The sequence below is a fragment of the Natator depressus genome, chromosome 22 (assembly GCF_965152275.1).
Source record: "Natator depressus isolate rNatDep1 chromosome 22, rNatDep2.hap1, whole genome shotgun sequence".
In the NCBI taxonomy this organism is placed as follows: Eukaryota; Metazoa; Chordata; order Testudines; family Cheloniidae; genus Natator; species Natator depressus.
In genome coordinates this window covers 17,642,529-17,666,411 of record NC_134255.1, presented here as the reverse complement: position 1 = coordinate 17,666,411, position 23,883 = coordinate 17,642,529, and the positions used below count along the sequence as shown (strand labels likewise).

The 23,883-nt window shown below is 60.7% G+C and overlaps 3 protein-coding genes across 4 annotated transcripts; 2 read left to right on the top strand and 1 right to left on the bottom strand.

Moving 5' to 3' along the window:
* The first annotated feature begins 1,837 nt into the window (after positions 1-1,837).
* APOA1 (apolipoprotein A1) lies at positions 1,838-5,138 on the top strand. Its single transcript, XM_074936746.1, has 4 exons — positions 1,838-1,991; positions 2,538-2,600; positions 3,250-3,403; positions 4,150-5,138. Exons 2-4 carry the CDS (start codon positions 2,558-2,560, stop codon positions 4,754-4,756), a joined length of 804 nt encoding a protein of 267 aa, XP_074792847.1. The 5' UTR covers positions 1,838-1,991; positions 2,538-2,557; the 3' UTR covers positions 4,757-5,138.
* A 2,092-nt stretch (positions 5,139-7,230) lies between these two features.
* APOC3 (apolipoprotein C3) lies at positions 7,231-11,059 on the bottom strand. Its single transcript, XM_074936593.1, has 4 exons — positions 10,975-11,059; positions 9,707-9,772; positions 8,743-8,869; positions 7,231-7,653 (listed from the first exon to the last, which is right to left on the bottom strand). The coding sequence occupies exons 2-4, from the start codon at positions 9,762-9,764 to the stop codon at positions 7,554-7,556; spliced, it is 285 nt and encodes a 94-aa protein (XP_074792694.1). The 5' UTR covers positions 9,765-9,772; positions 10,975-11,059; the 3' UTR covers positions 7,231-7,553.
* APOA4 (apolipoprotein A4) lies at positions 10,400-23,618 on the top strand. 2 transcript variants are annotated; one of them, XM_074936591.1, is made up of 4 exons: positions 10,400-10,587; positions 21,244-21,338; positions 21,654-21,780; positions 22,399-23,618. In XM_074936591.1, the coding sequence occupies exons 2-4, from the start codon at positions 21,290-21,292 to the stop codon at positions 23,324-23,326; spliced, it is 1,104 nt and encodes a 367-aa protein (XP_074792692.1). In that variant the 5' UTR covers positions 10,400-10,587; positions 21,244-21,289; the 3' UTR covers positions 23,327-23,618. The 2 variants fall into 2 exon arrangements, with proteins under 2 accessions (XP_074792692.1, XP_074792693.1); XM_074936592.1 differs by lacking the exon at positions 10,400-10,587 and adding an exon at positions 20,759-20,777.
* The last annotated feature ends 265 nt before the right edge of the window (positions 23,619-23,883 follow it).

Sequence of the window (23,883 nt, the reverse complement as noted above, 5' to 3'; positions counted from 1 at the left end):
TATCCATCCATCCTACCTGTGTCTCCTGTACCCCCTAGTCTCACTTCCAAGCCAGAGTGTGAAGAAACAGAACAAGCTGCCAGTTAAATGGCATCTCAGTGAGTCCAGTGCCCTGGGCAGAGAGATTTAATCCAGAACAGAAAAGGAACCACCTGGGGAGTGGAGCAAGGCACCTGCTTGGTACCAGCAGTAGGACCCCCCTCATGGAAGGAGAAGGGAATTACATATACAGCAGAAACTGCAGGGGGAGTTCAGTGATTTGGGATATAATGGCCCACTGTGGAGTTGTTGCCAGGACACTGGGGTCTATTCCTGTGGGCGGTAACAACTCCTTGGTGTCTTCTCCTGACGGGACAGCCCCCCTGTTCCACCGTGTCGCTGTGCTGGTGGAAGGAAGTCACTTGGTGAATCACCAAAAGCCCTTCCTGCCCCAGCCGGGCCTTGCCAAGAGCGATCCGCCGGAGCCTGCCTCGACTGCTGGATGGGTGCTCACAGCTGGAGGGGGAATGAGGTCTATAGGGTAGGAATAAAGAAAGGCCTTAGGACTGAAAACAGTGTGTCCAAAACTCCACCAGGAAAGTCTGACTGGGCCGGGGGAAAGGGACTGACTTGTCCCAGAGCATCCCCAGCACTGGTGTGGCTGGAGACCAGCAGGTGCCTGTTAATTCTCTGTCTGGGGCAGCTCCTGCCCTGAGTGCCCCAGCTCCACCCTGTCCCAATGCCATTTCTCTCTGAGCCAGACCAGAGCAGCAGGAGCTAGCTGGACAGCCATGTGTGATGGTGAAGCAACTGGTGCCGTAAGTCCAGAGCATGCTGGCGTCTTTCAGCAGGAGCCCTTGCCGGCCCCATGTTCACATCCCCTGGTTGCAGTTTGGGTGAATTCTCTGGCCCCTTGTCTCTGCTGCTGGATTATCCCAGCAGCTCATGCCCATGTCTGTGAAGAGCAAATTGGACCAATTGCACCAATTGCCAGGTTGCTGCCCAGGGCTGACGCAGCCCCTCGCTCCCCCACCTCCACACTACACGTCCTGCAGCCCGTTGAATTCTGGGTCCTGCTGTCCAAGGGGCACTCCACAGGTAGGGCTGCCTCCTGCTATAGCTGTGAGGAATCCTGTCCGTTTAAATGGCCCAAAAATGGAGTTGATTCCCTGGCCTGATGCCCTCTTGTCCCCTGGCCCCATACAGGCCAAAGGGGAAGCGCTCTAGGGTGAGCCCCATGTTCTTCAGGTTATTGCTTAGGTAGGTGGCTTGGCTTAGGATGGTCTCGGCTCTGGAGGTTGTCCTCAGGGCTGAGCCATTCTCTCGCCAAGGCTGGGAATTGAGGGAGTTTGTCAGAAGCCGTGGCAGGGTAGTGGGAGGTTAGAGCATTTGGTATTCCAGACTTTGAGCCCCGTCTCCATTCCAGTGGTCCTACACTCCCCGTTGCACACAGCACCACAGGGCTGAGCGCTGTCTGCCTGGCAGGTTCCCATTTGCGCTGGGCACCCGGGGCAACCTGCAAGTGGTTACTTTAGAGCTGGGATGGGGGGGCGCATGGTGGCTAGTGCAAATTTCATTGTTTCAAAAGAAAAACACACAGGTGTGAGGTGTCCTGGGAAAACAAGGCTGAATCCCTGAGGATGCAAAACTTGCTCACTGGCTCCCATCGAATCTCAGGGGCTTCTGAAGGGCCGGGGTAGGGAGGGGTCCCAATGTGGCTGGTGGAAAATCTGGGTCAGCCGGAGTAAACAAACAGCCTTGCTGGTCTGGAGGCCCCCACTGCAGGAGCCTGTTTATTCTGGCCTCTCCTCCCAGGCAGTTGCTCCTTGATCGCACTCATCCACAGCGGGGATGTGTTCGATCCTTGAACTCTAAGCGCCACATAATCAGAACTTGGGAGTGCTTTCCGAGCTTATCTCCAGGATAAATCCCCTCTCCGGTATAAATAACAGCACTGGGGACACACAAGCCACACTCAAGAGGAGCAGCAGCAGCGGGAGGCAGTGAAACTGGTAAGTGCCTCAATCCTTCTAGGGGTGTGATTTGCTGGGAATTGTTCCTGGGGAGAGCTGGGGAGTCCTGCCCTGTCTTGGAGCATTGGCGCTGCTCTGTGCGGCCTCCCTCTGGCCTGGGAGGTTAAACCTGCTCTTGAGCGTAACTGCTGTGAGAGGTGATGGAGGGGAGGGGATATCCTCACCCCACCCTGGGAGAACTAAATCAGCAGCAGCATAACTGGGAAGCAGAAAGATCATGAACCCTTCACCCATTGCCTCTGTCTGGGTGCTTGCTCGCCCTGCTGTAAAGGCACCTAATGGCTTTTACATGGTCTTGCCAGTCAGGCTGATGCAGAGCCCTGAGCTGCCTTAAATGGGCAGGGGCAGAATGGGGCAATGCCAGGTGGGTAAGTGGCTCTCCCCTGGGGGATAGTGACAGAAGGAGCCAGGCTTGTTCCAGATTGTCACCGTCCTCCAGTGATTAATCATCGACTGGCAGCTCCTTGCTCTGTTAAGCAGTTTCTATTTGTTCACTTGAGCCCCAAACGCTTTTGCCTTCCCCAGGTTGAGAGAGACAGCCAAAGATGAGAGCAGGCACTGTGATCCTCGCCCTGGTGTTCCTCACAGGTAGGGCCAAAAACCAGCACAAAACTCGAAGGCGGGGTGAATCCAGACACCCCTGAGCAGGGAGGGTGGAGGAGCTGTGTTCAGCCCAGGGCATGTGGTACCCCAGAAGTCAGAGCCCTGGGAAGGCCCGCGTGCCTTGCTGTGCAAGGGGCCAGGCCCAGCAGCCTCTGCAGAAGGCGTCCAGCTTAGAGTGACTCTAAAAGTGGTTTGGAGACGACGGTGCAGTAAAACAGCACCCAGAGCCTCCGGGCACCTGTCTGGGCCAGGGAGCAGAGACGAGGCTATGTGCAGCAGGGAGAGCGTGGGGATGTTCAGGGGTCGGAGAGAGGGGCAGGGTGGGCCAGCGAGCTGAGGTTTGGGAACCAGGAGCTCCGGAGCTATAATCTGGGCTGGGCCAGGTAAGTCCACTGCCCCAGTTGAAGGACCCAGCCTGTAACCTCCCCAAACCAGAGACATGTAAAACCAGCCAGGCTCCCCCAGGGAACCCTTCCTGCCCAGGGGGCACCGTCCGCCAAGCCTGCAGTTGGTAACACAAGCAGCTTCCAGCTCCAGCCCAGGGACTGACCTGGGCAGGAGGTGCCGCGTGGTGAGTGTCTCCGGGGTGGGATTTGGGGAGCTGGTCCTGAGCCCTCTTGTGCTTTCCTTGCAGGGACTCAGGCCCGCCACTTCTGGCAGCATGAGGACCCCCAGACACCCCTGGATCGCTTCAAGGACATGGTCCAGGTCTACCTGGAGACAGTCAAGGCTAGTGGCAAGGAAGCCATTGCCCAGTTTGAGACCTCTGCAGTTGGCAAACAGCTTGAGTAAGTAGCTGACTCTGGGGAGGAGCAGGCTGTTAGGAGGTCAGCGCCAGGCCCTATAGCCTTGTGCCACACTTGCAGGCTGTGATGCCCCTGGTCCTGAAGCCGTCTCCCACGTGCTGCCACTGCCCTCTGCTGGTTGCAATGGGAACTTCTCAACTGTGTGTGTCCGGCCCTAGGACCCAGCAGCTAGTGGTGATCACAGAAGCCCTGCCCCTGGAGCTAAGGGGGGCTTTGTCCCTGCTGGCACTGTGGGGTGCCCAGTGGCCTGCACTGCACAGCAGCTGACAGCTGTGACACCCCTCACCTTTGTGGTGGATCTAGCACTCTCCCTCCTTCCACCACCAGAGAACTGAGTGAGCCTTGTCGTCCCCAGGTTGTCTGGGGAAACTGAGGCATGGAAGAGGTTAAATCTACCATTGACTTGACCCAGACCTGAGGTGTCAGCCACTCTGAGGCCCCAGGCATCTCAAGCTGGGCACCCAAAATGTGTGAACCCTTCTAGAACTGCGGGGTGAGGTGATTGGCCAGAGGGAGTCAGTGTTAGAGCTGGGATTAGAACGCAGGAGTTCCCAGCTCCCAGTGTTAGTCCCATGACAAGGCAGTGGCTGGGAGCAGAGCCCATCTGCTGGCTGTACCGTCCCATCCCTTCTGGGAACAAGGCTGCATCTCCAGGGCCTCCCTGGGCTTTGCCAGGAGAGAGGCCGTGCAGCAGTATGTAACCCCGGCCCCGCTGTCTTCCCCTGCAGCCTGAAGCTGGCTGACAACCTGGACTCCCTGACGGTGGCGGCACAAAAACTGCAAGAGGACCTGGCTCCCTACTACAAGGAGACCTGGGGGCTGTGGGTGAAGGACACTGAGGCCCTGAGGAAGGAGCTAACCAAGGAGATGGAGGAAGTGAAACAGAAGATCCAGCCCTTCCTGGAGCAGTTCTACAAGAAGTGGACGGAAGAGCTGGAGGTCTATCGTCAGAAGCTGGCCCCCATCAGTGAGGAGCTGAAGGAGATGACCAAGCAGAAGGTGGAGGTCCTGCAGCAGAAGCTGACCCCCGTGGCTGAGGAGGCCCGGGACCGGCTGCGTGGGCATGTGGAGGAGTTGCGCAAGAACCTGACCCCCTACAGCGATGAGCTGCGCGAGAAGCTGAGCCAGAAGCTGCAGGAGATTCGGGAGAAGGGCATCCCCCAGGCTGCCGAGTATCAGGCCAAGGTGATCCAGCACCTCACTGCCTTCCGAGAGAAGGTCACACCCCTCGTGCAGGATTTCAAGGAGCGCCTGACCCCCTATGCTGAGAGCCTCAAGACCCGCTTCCTGAACCTGCTGGACAACCTCCGAAAGAACTTGGCCAAGGCCAACTAGTGGCACCGGGCCAGGGACTGACACCCCCTCCCCTAGCCACAATGACCCCCAACTGATCAGCCACTGCCCTGTATTCCACTGCTGCTAATACGCATCTGGGCGAAGGCACCAGGTGTGCTCGCCTCCCCCTTCCCCTGCCCCCTGGGCGCCCCCAGCGCTGGGCCAAGCTGTCTCAGCCCTTTGGGGCTCAGTCACTTACTGATCAATCGCTGTCGAACGAGGGTCTCTCTGCTGGGGGGCGGGGGGCTGGGGTGGAAACCAGCACAGGGCGAAGGCCAGTCCGCTGGGAACGTCCTTCCCAGAGCTCTCCTCCCTGTTCCAGGCTCGGGGCTCCCACCTGCCCCAACCTCCCCCCCCACGCACCCACCCCGCAGAACTCTTCATTCTTGTTTCTTTGTTTTGTCAAATAAAAGTGATTTAAGTTACTGGGAGCTTGTGTTTGCAGGGGATTTCTCAGGGGGCAAGAGTGCACTGTGGGGGGCAGGGAGCACCAAATGGGAGACTGAGGGCCCTGTGCGGCGGAGAAGACATAGGAGCTCCAGGGGGGCTCATGGGGGTCCATGGGCTGCAGGTTACTGAAGGGAAGGGAAGGGCTGTGCAGACCAGGAGGGATGGTGGGGGGCAGGAAGAGGAATGGTCTGCAGGGGAGAGGGGGCGAGGGGACCCTGTGGGGAGCCCTCCCAGGTGCTCCCTTTCCCGCAGTCCAGCAATCCTAGTGTAGGCTTGCAGAGCACCCTGAGCTGAGCCGGGGGGTTGCCCCAGGGCGGCTCTTTCCAAGAGGCGTTGATCGGAATCGCCTTCCCGCAGGACCCAGCCGCTGAGGGGCCTGTGCGCAAAGCCCAGCCCAATCGGAGCCTTCTGGGAGCTCCAGGGGGAGACGTGGCTGTGGGGCTGGGGTGCGCTGGGCAGCAGACATGGCGTGCGAGGCCATTGTAGCTCCCCAGGGGAATGAGCCCCTCCAGCTCAGCCCTGTCCCTTGTGCAGGGGATGCCCTCAGCCGGGCTGTTATAAACCTGCTGCCGAGGGGAGCATCAGCTGGCCAGGGCTGGCAGCTTGGGGGCAGGCTCTGGTCCTGGCTGGTCACAGGGGTGGTCTGGAGCTGTCGTAGCAGGTCAGGGCTGAGGGCTGTTAGCGGAGCTGGCTAGGACCAGAGCGGGTCAGGCACAAAGGGTTGATTCGTCCAGCTGAGGCCTCACCAGAGCCGAGCCAGGCGGGATGGTTAGCTTGGCGTGAGCTGGGTCCTGCAAACTCAGGTGTTCGTGCTCCTGTAGCCATCTTGGTGGTTAGTGTGCGTACGTGGGTGTGTGCCCTCACCCCCCCCCCCAAATACACACATCCCAGCATCGCACCAAGATGGGGCGTCAGGCCAGGCCCTGGTGCCCGCTGCCCCCTCTGTAGCAAAGCGGAAGGGCTCTGTGCGCTGCTCTCCTCGCTGCTGTTGGCAGCCCTGCAGTGCTGGCTGTAGCCTGAGCCTTTATGCCCCCTGTTGGCCTTGTTTCCGTCTGCTTTCAACCCGCTGGTGCCAGAGCCAGCCACAAGTCCCTTGTGGGGGTCTGCCGCACAGCAGCGTGTGTCTGCAAGGGGAGGGGGTGGCTGCATTGCACAGCTCTGGGTTCTGCGTACAATAACCGCCCACCCGCCTACACTTGCTGAAGGTTTAGACAAACCCACATCTTGACGCTAGCCGGGAGAACAGCCACCCTGCGGTCTGGCCCAAGATTTTCAGACACCTTGAAGGGGCCTGATCCTGAGCAATTTCTGAAAATCCAGCCCCCTTTCCTGTGTCTCGGGTGGGGAGCCCCCAACCACAGCAGTGGCTTTGTTCTCTACCTCAAAGCATATTCTAGGCTGCCATTGTTAAAGCAGCATCTTCCCGTGGGGCCAGGTTTCCACTAGGTAACCAGCACCCAATCCCCTGTCGTCCTTTAGCTAGAAACGCAGCTGCGGTTCCTAGGTACCAGAGAAGCAGGTGCCACAAGGGGTGGAGGGGGGCATGCACGGAAGGCCTAATGCTGACTTTGTTCATTGCCATGCAGCGAGCTGGGATGTGCCAAGCATGGGCGTCTGCGTGCACAGCTGGAGGATTGAAGTCGAGGCTGGACTGGGAGCCAGAGCGCTCACCTGAGTCCCAGCCTGGGGGGTGGCGGCTCATTGGCCAGTAAATCCCATTCTGGGCAATTGTTCCCGAATCCTAGTTGGTTCCGATGAGTCTTTCTCCCTGACCCAGCGCTGAAGTTGTAATGAAAGGGGTCCCGGTGTTCAAGCAATTTTTTTATTCATAACTGATGCAGCAAAGCCCAGAGGTGCCCTGCCCACATCAAGCACTGCCTCTACCTAACGATGGGTATTGCACGGAGAATGCATCCAACTTCTCAAACGCTGTGCTGCTTGCTCCCGGAAGCCAGTTTACTGCGTACAAGCTGTGCGCACTCACACTCTCTCTGCAACACTCCAGTAAAGGCCACCAAATGCATCTCAAGTTTACTTCATTTTATTGCAAGACACATGACAAACTTTGAGTTATGATATTTTATAAGGGGGGAAAAAACCCAGCCCTCCAAACCAACACACTAGCTGGAACCAAAATTCCTGTGCCCTAGTGGAAGTAGAATATGACCACACCACGCTGAGTGGAGATTGAGTCACTGAACAGACAGGCAGGTGGGAAAGCACTTAGGTGGACGGATGCTGGGCTCTCTGCCCAGAGCAGGGAGTCGCTCTGGTTACAATTTGCATTGCGCATCCTGCACCTGCCCTCACTCAGCTGAGAACCCGACCAGAGCTGCTGATGTGGGGCTCACTGCCCAGGTGACTGCTGCTCCCAGAGCGCAGTGAACTTGTCCTTTAGCATATCCCAAAACTCGTGTACGTCCTCAGCACGCATACTGACCCAGTCCCTGAAGGGTTAAACACACCGGGGGGGGGGGGACAGAGGAGGAGGTTATATTAAAGGGGGGCCTATATTCAAAGGTTGAAGATAGCCACTTTAATAATATGACGGTGCAATCAAGCTGGGAGTTACACCCGTGGGGGGGCAGAGAGAGAAGGACAGTTTACTGGGCGTTGTGGGTCTGTGCTGGTGCTATAAACTGCTGCTTTAATAAGCAGTGCAGGCTCAGGGCATGGCTTTTATAATCATGCTGCCTCGCCTGAAACGCTGAGAAACCCACTGTCCCCAAGGCATCCCCCTGTGGGCTGGGGAACATGCTGGACTGATGGGACTGGTGCACTTAAGCCACAGAACAAGTGCAGCAGGGGTAATGGCAATGCCAGCTTCCCCCATCCTGTCCTGGGGTCACAGAGGGACCATCTGTCCATGGCCCATTCAGTCCTTGCCCTTTCACTGAGCTGCCAATTAGAAGATAGACTCATGGGGTATTTTGTGTCCTCAGAGGGACTGGCCTGAGCCTGAGACCTGCTCTGTCTCGTGCCTATGCCCCTGGATTAACCAGTTTGCATATTCTGGAGCAGTCAGAGTGCTTGGGGTTTGCTGCACCCCATTGCCTCGGCGTGACAGCTCCCTCCCCCAGCTCCTGGCACAGGCGGTTGGGTACAAGAGCCGGCCAGGTGTTTGCCTCGTGGGAGAGGCACTGCGAGCAGACCAGCTTCTAGGGGGCCTCAGCCAGCACAGGTGTGACTTGGGTGCTGACCCTGCGGCGCCCATGGCCCTCACCTGGAACTGTGGGACACTCAAGGTCCCAAGAGCTTTGTCACTGGCTTCCTGGGCCCAGGGTTGTACCCCAGCGTGTTCCACGGGGAACACCCCAGCGTATTCCCAGGGGCTTCCTGCTCTCTGCTGCACTGGGGCAGACCTCTGCAGCTCCAGGGGCTGCTGGGCACTGCCCAGCCCTGTATCTGCCCCTGGCCTGGTCGCCAGGGTTCTCCGTACGCTGGCTGTGCCTGGGCAGGCAGGGGAAGGGGAAGGGGAAGGGCTTGTGGAGAGAGGTGGGGGAGACCCCTGGGCCAGAAGGGATGGGGGGGCGCACCTGGCCTGCTGAGCCAACTCGGATTCCTGGACCTTGCTTAAGGTGTCCTTGGCCGTCTGAGCCACGTGCTGGACATAATCTTGCACCTTCTTCAAGACAGTTTCCTCCTCCGCGGGGGCCTCCGCCTCTGCAAGCAAAGACCAAGCCATGGGTGTCGGGGGGGGGGGAGGTTCTGGGGGGTATTAACAGGAGTGTCGTTATGTAAGCCAAGGGCGATAATTGTCCTGCTCAACTTGGCACTGGGGAGAGCTCAGCTGGAGCCCTGTGTCCAGTTCTGGCTGCCCCTCTGTAGGAGAGATGTGGACAAACTGGAGAGAGTGCAGAGAAGAGCAACAAAAATGACCAAAGATTTAGAAAACCTGGCCTACGAGGCCAGGTTAAAAACCAGGCTGTTTAGTCTTGAGAAAAGAAGACGGGGAGGGACCTGATTCCAGTCCTCAAATATGTTAAGGGCTGTTATAAAGAGGGCGGGGATCAGTTGTTCTCCATGTCCACTGAAGGCAGGACAAGGAGAAATGGGCTTAATCTGTAGCCAGGGGAGATTTAGGTGAGATAATAGGTAAAAATGTCTAACTCTAAGGCTAGTTAAGCTCTGGACCAGGCTCCCAAGGCAGGTTGTGGAATCCCCGTCACTGGAGGTTTTTAAGAACAGGTCAGACAAACACCTGGCAGGGACGGTCTAGGTTCTCTGGTCCTGCCTCAGCACAGGGGGATGGGCTAGGTGGCCTCTCGAGGTCCCTTCCAGCCCCACATTTCTGTGAGTCCCTCTCTGTCTCCTGCTGCCTTGTAACTAACAGCACTTCCATGGGGCTTTCCTCCAACTCATGGGCTGCGTGATGCCCCTTTCCTCGTCCCCACCTCACCCCGCAACCTGCTCCCTCCCCCCACTCTTCCCATCTCTTGCTTATACCCGATTCCTTCCTCCCCCTCTTCCCCTCGCCCCTAGATGGGGGGCGGCTCTTACGTGCCACAGCAGCGAGCAGTGCCAGGCCCAGGAGCGTGAGGAGGAGTTGGGCCTTCATGGTGCGGGCTGAGGAGAGAGCAGCAGAGCGTGAAGGGCTGCAGGGGCCATCCCAGTGACAGCCCCCCCACCCGGCGTAATGGCACTTCCCTCCCATGCCCCCTGCCCCAACGCCCCCGGGATCCAAAGCCAGCCAGCTCCCTGCTGGGTATGGTGCAGCGAGCCCCCCTGGCTTCAGGGCACGTGCCCGCCCCCAGGCCTCTTGCTGTGCCCCTGTGGACACATAGGCACAGCCTGCCCCGGGAGCCAGCGGCTGCACGGTGTCAGGGCCAGCGCTCACGCCCCAGCCCCACTCCAGCCTGGCACGTGGAGAGCCAGGAAGCGAGCGGCTGCCACGAGTTGAGCTAGGGGGCAGAGCGGCCAACAGGGCTCAAGGGGGCTCAGAATAGACAGGCACCCCCTTCTGTCCCCCCACGCAGGCCCCAGCCCAGCACCACCAAGCTGGGGGAAGGACACTGTCTCCCCACATGCACACTGGCTCTGCTAAGCTGGGCTGGCGCTAGCCCACAGCCTGGGGTCTCTGCCTGCAGCAGCTCCCGCCAGCGCCCTGATCTCTGAGTCCACAGGCTGCAGCGTGTGTGTGCCAGGGAGAGAGGCCGGCAGCTTCCCGGCAGAGGGGCTGACGGCCCCAGCCAGGCACAGCAGGCAGAACATACAGTCCCTTCAGGCAGACTGGGTCCCATCCTGCTCGCCCCAGCATCGCTGCTTGGAGCCGGTGACGCGGGCTGTTCCCACCGCCCCTGCCCTGCTGCCAGCCTCAGCCTGGCCGGGCACGCAGGCCCCGGAGCAGTGCTTTGCAGCTGGCTCAGAACCCACGCAGGAAGGTTTGATGGTCCTGTCTGCGGGGGCGGGGAAGGGGGGGTCGTGCCATTAAGCTGCACACACCTCCCGGGGGTGGAGAGTGCCCCTGCCCAGGGCAGACCAGGCAGCCGCCTGCACCCGCTGCACATGGGTGTGCACAGAGCTTAGCGCGAGGCAGCAGCTGCTGCCCAGCGGCATTGCCAGAGCATCCGACTAGGACTCTGGAGGCTGGTTCACCGAGGGCAGGACTGGCTTTTCCCTGTTACCTCCTCCCCCGTTGCAGCCGGGCCTGCTTTTCCTTTGCAGTGATGCTCTGCGGCTTGAAATGCAGCTGACTCACCTCTAGTGGGTGCGAGCCCCAGCCATGGCCCCCCAGCCCCAGAATCTACAGTGTCAAACTCCAGGCTTACCTGGCTGCGTTGCTTCCTGGGCTTTGCTAACCAGCTAGTGCCCCAGCTTCACGCTTTTATACCCGCCCCAGGAAGCGGCCTCCAAGGGACGTTTGGGCAAAGGTCAGTGGGGTGGCTTGGCCAGACCGAAGAGGGGGGTTGCATTTATGGCTCACTTGCTTGCTGCCAGGCATACTCAGGGTCAGGCTGCCTCAGGGAGTTGAGAAATCCCCCAGCGAACCGGGGCCAAGGCTGTACACACACCCACACCCACACTGCAGCGCGAGGCCCTGTGGTGATCAGTGCAGAGCAGTGACAGGGCTCCCATCCCTGCTTTGCAGAGAGCCTAACTCCCTGCAGCCGCTGCCTTATCTGGCTCTCCCCTCCTGGGGGTGGGCCCCAGGTGAGTGCTGCCAACAGAGATGCTCCACTCCCCAGCCTGTCCTCAGCTCCCTGACCAGCCGGGCCCAGGGGAGGCTGCAAATCTCTATGTGGCACAAGAGTGACCTCCAGTGGCCTGCGTCCAGCTTGCTTCGGCGGGCAGGGCACTGGGGCCAGCCACCGTCTGCCCTGGCTCTGGGGGCAGGCAGCGTCTGGGCTAGCTGCCCCAAGCGCCTGGGGCAGGACTGCCCTGCCGGGTGGCGTGCTGGCCCTGTGCTCAGCAGAGCGGCTCCTGAAGGCACCAAGAGCTGTGGGAGGCCTGGGCTGCTCCCCCATTGTCCTGGCTGGCGGGAGGGGCGGCACCAGCTCCTCAGCAGCGGGGAGAGGGCAGCAGGGCCCACGTGGGAAGCTGGATTGCTTGGTTACTGATGAGTTTTCTGGGTCTGGGCCAGCTACTCCCCCACGGAGAGTGGAGACCCAAGTCCAACCTGCTTCCTCCCAGGGCGGGAGAGGAGGAGCAGGGTGACTCTGTTCGGATGACCCTCTGGCTCTGGCCCAGGTGACAGCCCCCAGGGCTCCAGGCCAGTCATGCCCCAGCCACACTGACCCCCATAAGCACCAGCTACAGCCCTGCTAGCTTCCAGGCAGGGCCCCACTGCTGGAGCATGCCCAGCGGAAAGGAGCCCAGGCTCCAGCAGAGCTGAGATGGGTCGAGGTTTGGAGGGGAGGCCCCTGAGGCATATTACAGCAGCAAACAGATGTCCCAGTCCTGCGCAGACACAGTCCCTGCCGCAGGAGCTGGCAGTTTAAGCAGATAGGCCGGCCCAGGAAGTTCCCCCTTTTCACAAGTGGGGAGCAGAGAGACTTGCCCACAGGGGGAATAATTGGTAGCTCTGGGCATTGAACCAGGACACCTGGGTTCCCCACCAGCACTGTAACAAGCAGCTCATCCTTTCTGTGTCTCCAGCCTTGCTGGGTTTGGCAGGGGAGGGATGGTATGAGCCACTTGCACAGACCAGCCCTGCCAGCCTCCCACTCCTCAGTGCAGGTTTGCATTTGCTTTGCTCTCAGCATGAGCCGGGACATCCTGCTGCTGCTGGCACCTTCCTCCCCGAGGTCTCCTGGTTCACAGCTACCTGGTGTCGTGCAGACGGGCCCTCTACAGCCAGGGCAGCAGCCGGGGCTCTTTGGACTCTGGTGGTGTCATCCCTCCTGAGCCCTGCCGCGAGCCTGTCACCCCAGTCACCTTGTACTGTGAACCGGTGATAACACATCACAGGGGAGCTTCAGCCTGAGCCAGGGAGGTCAGCGGGGTGCATCTCTGGGGAAGCTCTGGGTTGCAACCGGCTGGGGGACAAGCTGTGGGGAGACATTTAAATGTGAAATAGGCAAAACTTGGGGGGGGGGGGGGCTCGCGCTGACGCCTGCAGCTGTGCCCATCTGGCGCTCTCCAGGTCTCCCTCGGCACTTCGGTCGCTTGTCTTACGCTCAGGCTCCATCGCCTGCTTCTTAGGGCCTAACCACACCCTGTGACATCATAAGCGGCCGCCATGGAAACAGCTGTGATGTCACAAAGAGAGGGCTATGATGTCAGATGGGGAATACGCCTCGGGGGGAGAGTGGGGGAGCCCATTCCAAGCCCTGTCTCAGCGCTGAGCAGCTACTCTCATCCCGCAGCCCTGAGCCAAGTCTCCTACAAGGCGGGGCGCTCTACAGCACAGGGTGAGGGAGGGGAAACTCAGCAACTCAAGCAGGCAACGGCAGGACAGCGAGTGCCATCCAGGGGGTGGGAAATAGCTCTCCCCCCAGCCCACAGGCCCCCCCATGCATGCTGGTCATGAAGGAGACCCATGGCTGCAGCCCCCGGGACGAGGGGCAAGCTGGATGTGTGGCCAGGGGAACGGGGCTAGTCTTGCCCCGTACACTAGCTAACTGGCCCCACAACTGGGGAAGCTCCCAGAGGGCTAAAGGCACATTTGCCCCCAGTCTCGGGTCTGAGGCCGGGGGGGGCCTGTCTGTTTGCAGAAGCTCGTTTTGCCAGGTGCCCAGGGCGGTGGCGGCAGGAGGAATGCTTAGCCAGGGCACTGGCTGTGTCCCAGCCCAACGGGGACTCTGTGCTGGGTGAGGGGACCCTGTTAGCCATGCCCGGTTGGGATCCTGCTTCTGAGCCTGGTCACCTGTGGTTGTATCCACCTTACCAACAGGAGGGGGCTCGCCCGCTCAGAGAGGGCAGAAGGGCTGTGGCCAGCAGCCACGTCACAGACATGCATGTCCAGCCTGGACTCACCTTCCCAGTGGGGGGTTGGGACAGGCCCTCAGCCTTGCAATGAGCAAGAGAGGAAAGACTCGGCACGCTCTCCGTGCTGCCCTGGGAGGGGCCCTATGGGAGCGTTGTGTGCAATTGCCGCTCTCTAGGGCTGCACTGGGTGCCCCAATGCCGGCCAGGATTCCCGGGGGCTGGGGCTGTGCTGAGACCGAGCTGCAGAGCAGCGGGTGTGTTCCTGCAGCGCCTGGCTGCGTGGAGCAACGAGGATGCTCTGGGCTGGCAGCACGCAGGGCGCTGTGGGGAGTGCTGGGCTGGAGATGCTGTCCCAGGGGCTCGCCACTCTCCGCTGGCTGAGCTGGTGGAACTGCAGGTGGGATGGTGCCGCTCTTTCCCTGGCCCACTGATGGTTTCTCCAGGCAGGTATATTTTTAGCTTTTCCTTTTTCTGGGTCCAGTTTGTTTCCAGAGAGGGGCAATTCCAAGGGTAAACGTGAGCCTCTGGCAGCTGGCTGCACAGCGCCTTAGCGCACAAGGAGAATGAACTTCCTGAAGCTCAGTCTGTTCCCTGGTGCACATTTGGACACATCACAAAAGCAAACTTTGATTTCATACAATGGTCCATAATTGTCAAGAAGAGGGTGGGAGACTGGGGAGGTGGCAGGTCAAGACTTGACGTGCATCAGCAGATCCAGAGTGCAGGAGAAGGGCTGGAGACGGGGGTGCTTTGGGTGAGGGGTGAGGTGCATTGTCAGAGCTGGGCACAGGGAAGGGCTGGAGACGGGGGTGCTATGGGTGAAGGGTGAGGTGCATTGGCAGAGCTGGGCACAGGGAAGGGCTGGAGACGGGGATGCTTTGGGTGAGGGGTGAGGTGCGTTGGCAGAGCTGGGCACAGGGAAGGGCTGGAGACGGGGGTGCTATGGGTGAAGGGTGAGGTGCGTTGGCAGAGCTGGGCACAGGGAAGGGCTGGAGACGGGGGTGCTATGGGTGAGGGGTGAGGTGCGTTGGCAGAGATGGGCACAGGGAAGGGCTGGAGACGGGGGTGCTATGGGTGAGGGGTGAGGTGCATTGGCAGAGATGGGCACAGGGAAGGGCTGGAGACGGGGGTGCTATGGGTGAGGGGTGAGGTGCGTTGGCAGAGCTGGGCACAGGGAAGGGCTGGAGACGGGGATGCTTTGGGTGAGGGGTGAGGTGCGTTGGCAGAGCTGGGCACAGGGAAGGGCTGGAGACGGGGGTGCTTTGGGTGAGGGGTGAGGTGCGTTGGCAGAGCTGGGCACAGGGAAGGGCTGGAGACGGGGGTGCTATGGGTAAAGGGTGAGGTGCATTGGCAGAGCTGGGCACAGAGAAGGGCTGGAGACGGGGGTGCTATGGGTAAAGGGTGAGGTGCGTTGGCAGAGCTGGGCACAGGGAAGGGCTGGAGACGGGGGTGCTTTGGGTGAGGGGTGAGGTGCGTTGGCAGAGCTGGGCACAGAGAAGGGCTGGAGACGGGGGTGCTTTGGGTGAGGGGTGAGGTGCGTTGGCAGAGCTGGGCACAGGGAAGGGCTGGAGATGGGGCTGCTCTGGGTAAAGGGTGAGGTGCATTGGCAGAGCTGGGCACAGAGAAGGGCTGGAGACGGGGGTGCTATGGGTGAGGGGTGAGGTGCATTGTCAGAGCTGGGCACAGAGAAGGGCTGGAGACGGGGGTGCTATGGGTGAAGGGTGAGGTGCGTTGGCAGAGCTGGGCACAGAGAAGGGCTGGAGACGGGGGTGCTATGGGTGAGGGGTGAGGTGCGTTGGCAGAGCTGGGCACAGAGAAGGGCTGGAGACGGGGGTGCTTTGGGTGAGGGGTGAGGTGCGTTGGCAGAGCTGGGCACAGGGAAGGGCTGGAGACGGGGGTGCTCTGGGTGAGGGGTGAGGTGCGTTGGCAGAGCTGGGCACAGAGAAGGGCTGGAGACGGGGGTGCTTTGGGTGAGGGGTGAGGTGCGTTGGCAGAGCTGGGCACAGGGAAGGGCTGGAGACGGGGGTGCTATGGGTGAGGGGTGAGGTGCGTTGGCAGAGCTGGGCACAGAGAAGGGCTGGAGACGGGGGTGCTTTGGGTGAGGGGTGAGGTGCGTTGGCAGAGCTGGGCACAGGGAAGGGCTGGAGACGGGGGTGCTCTGGGTGAGGGGTGAGGTGCGTTGGCAGAGCTGGGCACAGGGAAGGCTGGCAGAGATGGGGTGCTATGGGTGAAGGGTGAGGTGCATTGGCAGAGCTGGGCACAGAGAAGGGCTGGAGACGGGGGTGCTATGGGTGAGGGGTGAGGTGCATTGTCAGAGCTGGGCACAGAGAAGGGCTGGAGACGGGGGTGCTATGGGTGAAGGGTGAGGTGCATTGGCAGAGCTGGGCACAGGGAAGGGCTGGAGACGGGGGTGCTTTGGGTGAGGGGTGAGGTGCGTTGGCAGAGCTGGGCACAGGGAAGGGCTGGAGACGGGGGTGCTATGGGTGAAGGGTGAGGTGCATTGGCAGAGCTGGGCACAGAGAAGGGCTGGAGACGGGGGTGCTATGGGTGAAGGGTGAGGTGCGTTGGCAGAGCTGGGCACAGAGAAGGGCTGGAGACGGGGGTGCTATGGGTAAAGGGTGAGGTGCGTTGGCAGAGCTGGGCACAGGGAAGGGCTGGAGACGGGGGTGCTTTGGGTGAGGGGTGAGGTGCGTTGGCAGAGCTGGGCACAGAGAAGGGCTGGAGACGGGGGTGCTTTGGGTGAAGGGTGAGGTGCATTGGCAGAGCTGGGCACAGGGAAGGGCTGGAGACGGGGGTGCTATGGGTAAAGGGTGAGGTGCATTGGCAGAGCTGGGCACAGGGAAGGGCTGGAGACGGGGGTGCTATGGGTAAAGGGTGAGGTGCATTGGCAGAGCTGGGCACAGGGAAGGGCTGGAGACGGGGATGCTTTGGGTGAGGGGTGAGGTGCATTGGCAGAGCTGGGCACAGGGAAGGGCTGGAGACGGGGGTGCTTTGGGTGAGGGGTGAGGTGCGTTGGCAGAGCTGGGCACAGGGAAGGGCTGGAGACGGGGGTGCTATGGGTAAAGGGTGAGGTGCATTGGCAGAGCTGGGCACAGGGAAGGGCTGGAGACGGGGGTGCTTTGGGTGAAGGGTGAGGTGCGTTGGCAGAGCTGGGCACAGGGAAGGGCTGGAGACGGGGCTGCCATGGGTGAAGGGTGAGGTGCGTTGGCAGAGCTGGGCACAGGGAAGGGCTGGAGACGGGGGTGCTTTGGGTGAGGGGTGAGGTGCGTTGGCAGAGCTGGGCACAGGGAAGGGCTGGAGACGGGGCTGCTATGGGTGAAGGGTGAGGTGCGTTGGCAGAGCTGGGCACAGGGAAGGGCTGGAGACGGGGGTGCTTTGGGTGAGGGGTGAGGTGTGTTGGCAGAGCTGGGCACAGGGAAGGCTGGCAGAGATGGGGTGCTATGGGTGAAGGGTGAGGTGCATTGGCAGAGCTGGGCACAGGGAAGGGCTGGAGACGGGGCTGCTATGGGTGAAGGGTGAGGTGTGTTGGCAGAGCTGGGCACAGGGAAGGCTGGCAGAGATGGGGTGCTATGGGTGAGGGGTGAGGTGCGTTGGCAGAGCTGGGCACAGGGAAGGGCTGGAGACGGGGCTGCCATGGGTGAGGGGTGAGGTGCGTTGGCAGAGCTGGGCACAGGGTAGGGCTGGAGACGGGGCTGCCATGGGTGAGGGGTGAGGTGCGTTGGCAGAGCTGGGCACAGGGAAGGGCTGGAGACGGGGGTGCTTTGGGTGAGGGGTGAGGTGCGTTGGCAGAGCTGGGCACAGGGAAGGGCTGGAGACGGGGCTGCTATGGGTGAAGGGTGAGGTGCGTTGGCAGAGCTGGGCACAGGGAAGGGCTGGAGACGGGGGTGCTTTGGGTGAGGGGTGAGGTGTGTTGGCAGAGCTGGGCACAGGGAAGGCTGGCAGAGATGGGGTGCTATGGGTGAAGGGTGAGGTGCATTGGCAGAGCTGGGCACAGGGAAGGGCTGGAGACGGGGCTGCTATGGGTGAAGGGTGAGGTGTGTTGGCAGAGCTGGGCACAGGGAAGGCTGGCAGAGATGGGGTGCTATGGGTGAGGGGTGAGGTGCGTTGGCAGAGCTGGGCACAGGGAAGGGCTGGAGACGGGGGTGCTATGGGTGAGGGGTGAGGTGCGTTGGCAGAGCTGGGCACAGGGTAGGGCTGGAGACGGGGCTGCCATGGGTGAGGGGTGAGGTGCATTGGCAGAGCTGGGCACAGGGAAGGCTGGCAGAGATGGGGTGCTATGGGTGAAGGGTGAGGTGCATTGGCAGAGCTGGGCACAGGGAAGGGCTGGAGAGGGGGGTGCTGTGGTTCATGGCTGAGGTGCATCGGCAGAGCTGTCTGGGAAACATGGGACAGACCAGACGGTGCTTTCTGTAAATCAGGACTGAAGTGCGTGAGCAGGGCCAGGTGGTAGCAGTGTGCGCAGTGCACCTCTGCTCTGGCTTGCTCTGGTTCCGTCACACAGCACACACCTAGGCCCCCTGCCCTCATTAAGTAACAGTCTGAGAGGCAGGAGTGGAGCAGAGCTGAGCCTTGGTGCATCCAATGTGCACTCAGACTTTGCCTCCTGCCCAGCCTTGGCAGTACCACGCTGGAAGCCAGGACTTTGACACCAGTGTCTGGTTAGCAAACACCCACAGACCATGTTGCTCAATCCAGCCCTTCCCGACGCCAGCAGAGCAGTGGGACATGGCCATGGGAGACTGACCCTGCTCTGGGCAGGAAAACCAAATAGCCACTTTGCCCATAAACAAACCCGCCCTGCCCTGGAACACAGCTGGAGGTTTGGGCCAGGCTAGATTTGCTCTGCACCCATCACTGGCCCGTGGCAAGCAGGGCACTGTGCCTGCTGCCTGGGGCAAAGCGTCTTGGGCCTCATCCTGCAGTGTGCTGAGCACGGCCCCTCCTGGGTAGGTCAGTGAGAGCTGGGGACACTCAGCACGTGGCCAGGCCCTGGCTGAGGCAAAGCTAAAGGAAATGCTAGACAAGCAGCACCTGCATTGCTGGCCGCTATGCTAACGATTCCTAGGGCTCCCTGGCCTTGTGCAGCATGGAAACATTTCCACCTCCTGGGGGATGCTACTGGGCAATTATTCTTTACTGGGCGCTGACGGCTTCCTCTGACATGTGCCCCTCGGCCCCTGCCAGGCTGGACACCATGCGAGCTGGGGCCGGGGGGCAGGAGGGCTTCCAAAATCAGTTTCTTTTTGTACTGGGCTCCTGAGACCTTGTTGTGCCCCTGATCCACACCCTGCCCCCAGCCTCCTCAAACACTGGCCCTGAGCATGCTGTGGGGTTTGAGTGGGGCTGGGCCTGTGTCTGCCAAGACCTGTCCAGTGCCAACGCCTCATACAGAAATCCTGGGCGTGCTCCCTCCTCCAGGCTCCCTGTTGCCTCCTCGCACAGGATATGCAGCAAGTCGCACTGGTCCCAGTGTTCCCAGAACCATTACACGCCCCTTCCCCCCGTGCACACACTGCGTGCTTGTCTGCAGCTCCAGGCACACAGGCATTCAGCACTCGGGTCTGGCTGGGCGCACGCTCCGTCCCTAGCTGCCCGTATCGGACCCGAGCGTGCACTGCTGGCACCCGCCCTGCTGGGCAGCTGGAGAATCAGGCCTGGGCTGTTGACGTTTCTTTAGCCTTCTTGGAACTGGTTTCTCCCTCCTCAGCTGGGACCCTTGATCCAGGTGAGCTGGGGTGGCAGCCCATCACCTGGCCACCTGCAGCCTGGGGAGCGGCCAGGCCTGCTAGGCAGTGCCTGAAGAAATGGCCCATGGGGTGGGGGAGAGAAGGACCCACACTGAGTTTTGGAGCGTGGTCACAGTGACATCTTTTTGCACGATATGTCGTCACGCATGTCCCTCCACACACACACACACCCACCATTTGGAGGGTGTCTTGGAATGACAAACAATGGGTCGGATCCCCAGCGGGTGGCGATCGGTGCAGATCCAGCGGAGTCACTGCACTGCTTCACATCAGCTGCGGCTCTGGCCCAGTGGCCCCTGTGCTCTGCAATGACCTAGCGATGAGCCGAGCTGATGTCCCAGACGCCCTGGGGAGGGACTCAGCACAGAGACTTTTCGTCTTAAAATCCCGGGACGGATGTATAAGAACTGGGCCCCTTGCTAGGCCGTCTGGAGCCTGGGTGTGGTGGCTCTGGCAGCGTTTCAGTCTGGACAGGGACTCCAGTGCACCTGGGAGCTGGGCTCCATGAGGGCAGCAAAGCTGGCTGGGGAGGGGGCAATGAGGGCCCAAGGGTGGAACTGACATTAAATGTACTTTGCCCACGTTACAAGAAGGGGAAACTGAGGCACCGAGCCAGGTGATGAGCCTTGCTTCAGGGCCAGTGGCGGAGCCAGGAGGAGAGCCTGAGTGCTCTGCGTGCCTCCCCGCCCCATTCTTACCACCATGCAGCAGCTTCACATCCCCCCTGCAAGCAGGATTACGGGCGTCTGAGCTTCACAGCAAATTGTTTCAGCAGGCGCATCTGCAAGCAGTGCTGGAGACTGATGGCCAGGGGGGTCAGGGGGCAGGCAGGCTCTTTCTGGGAGCATTTTCTCAGCAGAGGCTGCCAGTGATTTTTCTGCCAGCTGAGAGTTCCCCTCCTGTATCGGCTGAGAAGACAGACAGCCCAGGACTCGACCTGGCCTCTGTGCCTGGCTGGGCAAAATGTGCTTCACTCTTGGTCCTGACCCTGTGAAATAAAAAGCGCTTTCCCAGTGCACCCTACCAGGGCAGCCCCCTCCCAGCTGTGCAGAGCTACCTGCTGTGTTGGGCTGATGAACACACCTGTCCCCAGCTGCTGAGGAGGAGGGAGACAGGATCCCCCTCGGGCTTGGTCCATATTGGACACTGTCGGCCACCTCAGTGGAAAGTCCCAGACACGAGCCCAGCAAATGGCCGGGGCGGGGTCTAGTTCTGCATTTCCCTCTCCCGTTTCCACACCCGTTGGCTGCCGTGCAGTGCTCCCCCGCTATCTCCAGCATCGCGTCCCAGCAGATAACGACACACCCGCGCACACGTCAGGAGCTTCCACGTTGGGCCCTTACTAAAGTCCAAGCACTGGGGACTGTGTCACCAGCCTGCGTGGAAGCGGCTGGGGGCTGCTGGCTGGGGTATAAATACAGGCCGGCAGGGCACAGCCGAGGAGCAGCACAGCACAGGTCAGCGGGCTGGGATGGGGAGCAGCAGGCAGCCTAACCCCTCTGGCAGGGAGCTGCGGCAGGAGGCCTGAGACGGCCGCAGTGGTCCCTGTCCCTGGCTCTTCGCTGCACAGTGCCTTGCAGGGGAAAGGCTGCAGGGGCATCTGACCAGGGGTGCAGCCAGGGAGACGAGTGGCTACGGGTCTGTCCAGAGGAGTCAGTGGGTGGGTGAGATGGGCACTGGGATCCCAGCCTCTGCAGCAGTTCCCAGGTCAGCATCAGCCATGGCTGAGCTGCGGGAAGCTCAGCCCGGCAGGAAGAAGGGGTGCTTCGGGGGGGGACAGGGACAGGGGGGACTGGAGGAGGGGCAGAACCTCAAGCGGACCCTGCCCTGTGACAGCGAGGGGCTCAGCTCAGGGTAGGGGCACTGCCGGAAGAGCAGGGTCAGGGTGCACAGGGAGACTGACGCATCTTGTTCTCTCTGCAGCGTGGCTCACTTTGCCTGGCCAGTCCCTGAGCACAAACAGCGCAAGATGTCTCTGAAGGCTGCCACCCTTGCTCTGGCACTTCTCGCCATCACAGGTAAGGGAGAGCAGCCTCTCCTGCTGGGCCGGTGCAGCCCTCGGGGCTGGGGGCCCTCTGGAGCTGCCTCCTGTCCCCGTCCCAGCATGCTGCTCTGCAGAGCCATGGCAATTCTGGACTCTTTGCTCCTGCCCTGCTCGGGTTGGCTCCAGGGAGTGAGGAGGGCCTCACCTGGAGACATGGCCTCAGGCATGTGACTGGGCTATCCCTGCGAGTCTGGATGGAAAGGAAACCCCTGGGAACAGGAGGGGGGTGGGGCAGGCATAGGGCTGGCTGCACACGGCATTGAGCGCTGGTGCTCTTGTTTCTCCGTAGGGGCCCAGGCAGACGTCAGTGCCCAGCAGGTGGCCGATGTGGTCTGGAATTACTTCACACAGCTGACCGGCAATGCCAAGGAGACCATGGAGCAGATCCAGCAATCTGAAATCAGCAAGCAGCTCAAGTCAGTGCACTGGAGAGCAGGCCCCTAGCCCCCGCGGGGGAATGTGGGTGGGTGACGCCGGGATCCGTAGGGAGGGGTGTGTTGGCACCCGTGGGACGGATGGGGCCTGAGCAGTTCCTGGGGCTGGCACAGGTGGAGAGAATAAAGCTCTGGTCCCTGTTTCTCTGCACTGGCTCTAGGAGCTCCAACTAGAATAAACAGTAACACCAGAGCACAAAGTAGCCATGAAAGAGAAGCCGGCTGCCTGACGTAACAAGGGCTTATGGCCTGCCTGACCCACTGCCCCTCTAAGCGGGAGAGACCCACTCTCATGCAAACCAATGGGGACAACAGGCTTGCAGGGAAACATCGCCTCCCCCCAAAGTCAGGAGCAGGGTAGCTGGAAGAGACAGGGTTCCCTAAAGGCACTGAGAGGCAGGTCTGCAGCCAAGGGCTGCTCCAACAGGGGTGAGAGCACAGAGATGGGTGCCCTGGAAATGCCGCTAGATGTGTGAGGTGTAGTTGCAAGGGCACAGGGTAGGGGACAGGAGCTGCGGGGGGGGGGGGCAGTGCTTGAGTGGTCAGTGAATCAATGAAAGACACTCAAGGTGCTGAGCTTCATTTCCCCTGCTCCCGCAGCACCCTCTTCCAGGACAACCTCCAGAACGTCAACTCCTACGCGGGGGACCTGCAGAAGAAGCTGATCCCCTTCGCCACCGAGCTGCATGCCAAGCTGAGCCAGGACTCGGAGAAGCTGAAGGAGCAGATCCGGAAGGAGCTGGAGGACTTGCGCCTCAAGCTGTCCCCTTACGCCGACGAAGTGCACCAGCAGATCAGCAAGAACATCCAAGACCTGCAGCTCAAGCTGAGCCCTTATGCCGAGGAGCTGCGTGGCCAGGTCAACCAGAATGCGGACTTGCTGCGCAAGCAGCTGGCCCCCTATGCCCAAGAGCTGCGGGACAAGCTGCAGGAGAATGTGGATGGCCTCCAGGCAGCCCTGGCCCCCTATGCCGAGCAGCTCCAGGAGCAGATTGACAAAAACGTAGCAGACATGAAAGAGAAGCTGGCGCCCTTGGCTGACGAGCTCCAAGTCAAGATAGACCAGAACGTGGAGGAGCTGCGCAAGCAGCTGGCCCCCTACGCCCAGGACGTGCAGGACAAGCTCAATCGCCAGCTCGAGGGCCTGTCCTTCCAGATGAAGAAGGGCGCAGAGGACCTGCGGGCCAAGCTCTCGGAGAGCGCGGAAGAGCTGCGCCTAAAGCTGAACCCTTACACCGAGGAGCTGAAGGAGAAGCTGCGCATGGATGCTGAGGGCCTCCGCCAGTCCCTGGGCCCCTACGTGGAGGGCCTGAGTGGGCAGATGGAACAGAAGATTGAGGAGTTCCGCCGAACCGTGGGCCCCTACGGGGAGGCCTTCAACAAGCAGCTGGTGCAGAAGGTGGAGGAGATGAAGCAGAAGCTGGGCCCCTACGCTGGGGAAGTGGAGGATCATCTCGGCTTCCTGGAGAAGGACGTGCGGGACAAGGTCGCCTCCTTCTTCAGCACCATCAAGCAGATTGAAAACTGAGGGGGTCCCTGAGCGGGCTCGGCTTTGCTTCCTATCACCACCTGCTCACCCTCACCTCCACTGCACAAGACAAGCCACTGTCTACCTCAGAGCCGGGGCGAAGAGCACGGGAACCAGCCCCAGGACAGGCTCAAGGGCATGCTGGCTTTTCTGCAGCTCAGGCCACAGAGCGGGAAAGGGACCCGGAGCCGTGAATGCCAGGGGACCTGCACATGCTAGATGACTGTCTGTCTGTGCTGCTACTGACTTTCCTGCACTTGCCCTCACTCCAAAATTGCACCTACTGTATCTGCTGAAATAAAACTGCAACACAGCAATGCACATGGCGACTCTGTCCCTCTCTTAGCCTGACCGATAAGGCACTCATTCTGCTACTACTGGTTCTGCAGGCCATAAGTTCTTCCTTGGGAGCACGGGGATGGAGGGGTGGGGAGAGAGGTGCTGTCCCTTCCAGCTCTAGTGGCTTGAGGAAGTGCCTAATTTGTTAAATTAATGAGCCAAGTGCACTCCAGTGAGTCTGAACAAGAAACTGGGGGATAAACTAGGCTGGATGAGGG

Bases quoted from the DNA above. Each gene is read 5' to 3' on its own strand.
- APOA1 (XM_074936746.1), top strand. From the start codon at position 2,558: ATGAGAGCAGGCACTGTGATCCTCGCCCTGGTGTTCCTCACAG. The intron at 2,601-3,249 runs GTAGGGCCAAAA...CTTTCCTTGCAG, and splicing joins CGCCCTGGTGTTCCTCACAG to GGACTCAGGCCCGCCACTTC. The intron at 3,404-4,149 runs GTAAGTAGCTGA...CTTCCCCTGCAG, and splicing joins GCAGTTGGCAAACAGCTTGA to CCTGAAGCTGGCTGACAACC.
- APOC3 (XM_074936593.1), bottom strand. From the start codon at position 9,764: ATGAAGGCCCAACTCCTCCTCACGCTCCTGGGCCTGGCACTGCTCGCT. The intron at 8,870-9,706 runs GTAAGAGCCGCC...CTTTGCTTGCAG, and splicing joins ACTGCTCGCTGCTGTGGCAC to AGGCGGAGGCCCCCGCGGAG. The intron at 7,654-8,742 runs GTGCGCCCCCCC...TTAACCCTTCAG, and splicing joins GAGTTGGCTCAGCAGGCCAG to GGACTGGGTCAGTATGCGTG.
- APOA4 (XM_074936591.1), top strand. From the start codon at position 21,290: ATGTCTCTGAAGGCTGCCACCCTTGCTCTGGCACTTCTCGCCATCACA. The intron at 21,339-21,653 runs GTAAGGGAGAGC...GTTTCTCCGTAG, and splicing joins GGCACTTCTCGCCATCACAG to GGGCCCAGGCAGACGTCAGT. The intron at 21,781-22,398 runs GTCAGTGCACTG...CTGCTCCCGCAG, and splicing joins GAAATCAGCAAGCAGCTCAA to CACCCTCTTCCAGGACAACC.